Raw genomic sequence first — 5227 nt, forward strand, 5'->3', positions numbered from 1 at the left:
CAATCATAGAAATTAGGCATTGAAGTAATAGAATTGAGGCATAATTATAAAAGAAATACTAGCCTCATAAGTAAAGACATTATGCATTACAGTAATTTAAATTATGCTTTAAAAGAATTGGAATTGCATGACTGATAAAAAATAATCTGCGACTGTTATGAGTAAGGAAAAAAATCAAAAACGTTAAAGATTGTCTTTAAATGCATATACATTTTCTTGTGATTTAAATAATGACACATTTTAAGTACTTGATATAAGCAGTTCGTATAAAATAACTATGTACACCTTCTACCTTCCTTTATAACCCGTTCCGTTATGCACAAAAACAACAATACCGAATTGTTAACATAAACACTCAAGGTTCTAAGATAAGCTTTCTTCATCTGAATGTTTTTTCGATAACGTTTTAGAATATTCAAGGCGATTTACGTTTTATATCTGTTCTCTCTAAATGTGTTGCTATTATTGGCTGCATTTCCTATTTAAATGATTTCCTATGATGTTGATGTAAACAAGAAACTACGGAATCCGGTTTGTGCCGCAGTGAAAGTTGATTTTTACTATGTAAAAGCGACACTTGACAATCAACACGGCATATGGTACAACGCAAAAAAATGAATAACGTCACAGATTATGTGTCATATGATATGCCAGAAAGAGTTGTCTTATAGTAGATTATGTCTCCAATACATGTTGGTGTTTTGCTTTCTCTTTCAATAAGAATTTTGGATAAATACGGTATTCCGATAATTTCAATTTGTGTTAGATTGAATGTCTGCCAAATTGAAAGTAGTTATAACAATATCATATATATTCGGTGAAGTTGCTAAAGAAAATTCAAAGTAATTTCTGTTCTTCAACCTGTTCTTTATGATAATTACATTAACTTTCAAATCATAGTTTCAAAATACTCTTTTTTAAAACAAAAATAAAAAATGCTAAATTTAACAGGATATATAGTGAACTATTTGTGTTTTTTATTATTATGTGTTTTGATGGTAAATGGAATACCTTTAAGAGGAAGAGTTGATATCATCGAAAAAAGAATTGGTGTGGTTGAAACACGAATGAATTCTGACAATGAACTGGCAAGAGAAATGTTTTTATCGCTCCAACAAAATTTTGAGGACATTAACAGTTCTATGATCACTCGTAAGAATCAAAAGTGCCCCATTATGGACCAACGTGGAGTAAAAGAGGATCAGAGTGATTCTGAAAATAATGTTGAAATTCTACAGTCAAGTCGAGTAATGATGACCTTAGGACTAAAGCGAGAGAAACAATGGACAAGAGATCAAGTAAAAATACTTTCTACTCAAATGGGTGAACATTCCGATCGGTTAGACAGACAGTTCTTAAACCTTACAAATCAGATTCATTTACACAATGACGAGTTAACCAAGAATTACTCGAAGCTTAGAACTGATACGATAGACAAAGCTGAAAGAGAGAAACAATGGACAAAAGATCAAGTGAAAAACCTTACGAGTCAAGTACATGAACAAACTGATCAGCTCAACAATAACTTCTCAGAACTCAGAACCGAATTAATAGGTGTGAATGAAGAAATAAAATCCGATATATATTTAAAAATAAACAAAACAGACATGTTAATAAGTTCGCAACAGAAAGAAATAGAAGCTTTAAAGGAAACTCAAACTAACCTTTTAAATGCTTTAATGTCTACAAACGTGGTAAAATATGATTATACATGTCCATCAGACTGGAAAAAATATTCATCATATTGTTATTTGTTTCCCAAAGATAGAATGAAATTCGATGAAGCACGTGCTTATTGTAAACGTCTAGAAGCAACGTTGCCTGACATTGAGAATCAAGCAGAGAATTCTTTTATTGCTGATTACCTTAATGATTATTCGTATTTTGCTTGGATTGGTTACTCTGATGAGGAGAAAGAGGGTACTTGGATCTCAGGAAGAACTGGCCAACCTGCTTCTTTCACGTACGTTGATATGATCTCATCTTAATCTATACTCAAATCATAAAATAAAGAGGATATGACTGATTAATTAATCATTTTAGTAGTTATATATATACATAACTTTCTTGCTTTCAGTCTGTACATTTCTACAAGATACAATTATAACAGGTAACGATGTTAATGATTGGATAATTGATACATCCATTAACTTTTCTTTGACGAGAAGTATTTTCGATCACGGTAGTCTTGGAAACAAATAACTAATGTATGTCAAGGTAGAAATACAACATCTCGTCATATTTTGATATTTCTTCTTTTTGAAATATATTTGATATCCGTACAGACTCAAGGTCCCATATTCCATAAATATTTTAACAGTTTATTGTCTCATTCCAAGCATGTCATATAATTATACAATACATCACAATGTGCAATCAATTAAAAAAACATGTTGGACCAATCTCGATAGATTTATAAGAGACATTTAAAAACATGATGATACTGGTAAAATATATTCTATAGCTAAAATCCAATTTACTTTATAACCAAGTTACATGTATATATAACATACATTTTTGCTTATTCCTTCATAAATAAACAATATACTTAAAACAATAATGCCCAGAATATTTGTGACAATACTACTGCAATTTACTTGTGATGTGAGTGAGGCCAAGTATGTTCATACAAAAGCGTAAGTTTAGTGCAGCATACATGTACCCAGCATTGCTGTATAATTATCATTATTCAGTAAAAGAGTAATAATGTTCCAAATGAATGCATATATCATGGAGTATAAGGTTGTAACCCCAAAAGCACCTGACTGTGAAAGGTGTGTGACCTAATATATTCGAATAAGTACATGATTATGCTAAATGTGTGTTCCAATAAGTACATGATTAAACATGGTGTGTGACCCAAGGTACAGAATTGTGCATGATGTGTGATCCAATAAGTACATGATTGAACATGGTATGTGTCCCAATAAGTACAAGATTGTACATGATGCATAACCAAATAAGTACATGGTAGAATATGGTGCGTGAAAGGTCATTATTCTGCACTACCTTAAATGACAGTCTAATGAATAATATTAACAATAATTGGTTGGTTGGATATATTTGACTGTATAGGGTGATCGCCTTCCAGCATGATACATTTGTGTGCCAGTGTAGATAACATTAGTAGGGTACAAACAAACTGCACTAAACTCAGCCTAAAAATCAACCATTTAAATCAAGTCTATACACAATATGTCTTAATATTCAATGTCGATACACTGTGGCAATGTACTGCTATATCATTGCCACAGTTAAATCTTCCTTCACAACCAAAATAAAACAAAAATATCTGTTTTACATCTTCAATTATAAAATATAAAACTAATTGCTGTTAAAAATTATGTACTATGTACACTACTATTGTTACATTTCTACTACTTTAATAACAGGATTAAAACATCCTATTTACACATAAACAAATTCCTTCTTTGTAGTATCTGGAAGGAGGTTTTGGCACTAACTCTAATTACATTAGTATTACTAAATATAACTTTTAATTTCTCATCACTGTTCAGGTCGATAAAATTGTTAACAGCAACTGGAGCTTGTTCAAAAAGTACATTTCTTAAATCATTGTATAACTGACATTCTAGTATTACATGAGTTTCATCCTCTACCACATGACAAAATGGACATAGACGTCTATCTACCTGGAGATTTTCAAATCTTCCGGTTTCTATACGAATTGGTGCTACACCACATCTAAATTTGCTAAAAGCTGATCTTTTGCTTACAGGCAAAATCGTTGTACAAAAAGGTTATCCGTACAGACTCAAGGTCCCATATTCCATAAAAGTAGAAGACACATTATGATAAATAGCAGAGACTAGGGCAATAAATAACATAAATGTTTGCATATGTCTAGTACATTTAGAGACGGAGAGCAGAACCGTATGCTAAAGTTTTTTTCTTTAATTTACATTACAAAAAGCAAAATTGCGCTCTAATTCATTCACAAACCAAATGATAAATCGAAAGACAAAAACAGGAAGAAAACAAAGAAGATGCGACCTATTTAAAATACCAGTACATATTATTTATGTACTTTATGTTACTTACAGAGCTTTAAGGTAACACATATGCTAGTTTATCAATGTAGTATGCAGCGCATGATCACTTTATAAAAACATTGGTGATAATACCAAAGAAAACTTGTTATCATAAATAAATATCATATAAATGTATATTTCAGAAACTTTGCGGATGGTCATTCTAACGGAGGTATTGGAGGTAATTGTGCAGGAATAAGTCCCTGGGGCGGTAAATGGTATGCTTTGAATCCTCAATCCGAACAGATTGTTGTTTGTAAAAAAGATGCCACCATGGAGTTCAAGTTGTAAATATCAGTACATCTTTTAATTCAAGGCAGACCGAGCTTTTTTATCATTATTCATAGTACAATTATTATTATGTGAATAAATCATAGTTGATTTACTTTTATATTCAGTCTCGAGAAATGTTCTAGTCTACATTTCTATTGTACTGTTTGTACTTTTTTATGTTTTGCTTTAAAATTAATTCAGCACTTGTGAACGTACTTTACAGTTGTGATATTTCTCTTTATAGGGCATGTCCATGAAAAAGAAGTGTACGACAATTTTTTATTTATAATATGTATCATATTATTAAGAGTTGGGGGAAGTTTGGTTATTCAAAAAAACTTTTTAATAAGTTGCATGTAATAAATATATCACTATGAACAGAACAAACATGTATATTATTCCAATAAAGAGAACTTTTAGATTGTCTTTGTCATACAAAGTAATAGAGTAACTGACTTCATAAAGCTCGTTAAAATGAGTTGGCTATAATTGTTAAGTTTTGTGTGATCTTCGTAATTTTTCGTTAGCCGTTTTTGTGATGAAGATAGCTCTTATTGTTCGGAGGCCTTGTTAAATATAGCGTCTGCCGTATAGAGGAAAGTAGTCAGTGTAATTAAATTGTCAGTGTGTGTATTTCCGTCGAAACATTACAACACTTTAAAAAATAGTGCATTTTGATAATGTGAAAAGAACCCAGAACCTCTAGGTATTCATTGACACATAACGTACACTAATAAATCCCCGCCAAGCTCCGGATAAAGGACAAATTTGGAGGTTTTGTCGGCAGGATTTATATATGGCGTAGAAATGTTAACTATAGTTAGTGACTATATTATATACTAATAAATCATATAGCAATGGACAAACGTTGAAATCCGCAAATGTGTAACTGCGTGATTTCA

The 5227-nt window shown here is 31.3% G+C and overlaps 1 protein-coding gene across 1 annotated transcript; it reads left to right on the top strand.

Moving 5' to 3' along the window:
• Positions 1–786: 786 nt before the first annotated feature.
• LOC132712858 (low affinity immunoglobulin epsilon Fc receptor-like) lies at positions 787–4584 on the top strand. The gene is made up of 2 exons (XM_060695296.1): positions 787–1963; positions 4196–4584. The coding sequence occupies exons 1-2, from the start codon at positions 936–938 to the stop codon at positions 4341–4343; spliced, it is 1176 nt and encodes a 391-aa protein (XP_060551279.1). The 5' UTR covers positions 787–935; the 3' UTR covers positions 4344–4584.
• The last annotated feature ends 643 nt before the right edge of the window (positions 4585–5227 follow it).

The sequence above is a fragment of the Ruditapes philippinarum genome, unplaced genomic scaffold (genome assembly GCF_026571515.1).
Source record: "Ruditapes philippinarum isolate M1 unplaced genomic scaffold, ASM2657151v2 ctg1421_1_1_1_1, whole genome shotgun sequence".
NCBI classification, from domain to species: domain Eukaryota; kingdom Metazoa; phylum Mollusca; class Bivalvia; order Venerida; family Veneridae; genus Ruditapes; species Ruditapes philippinarum.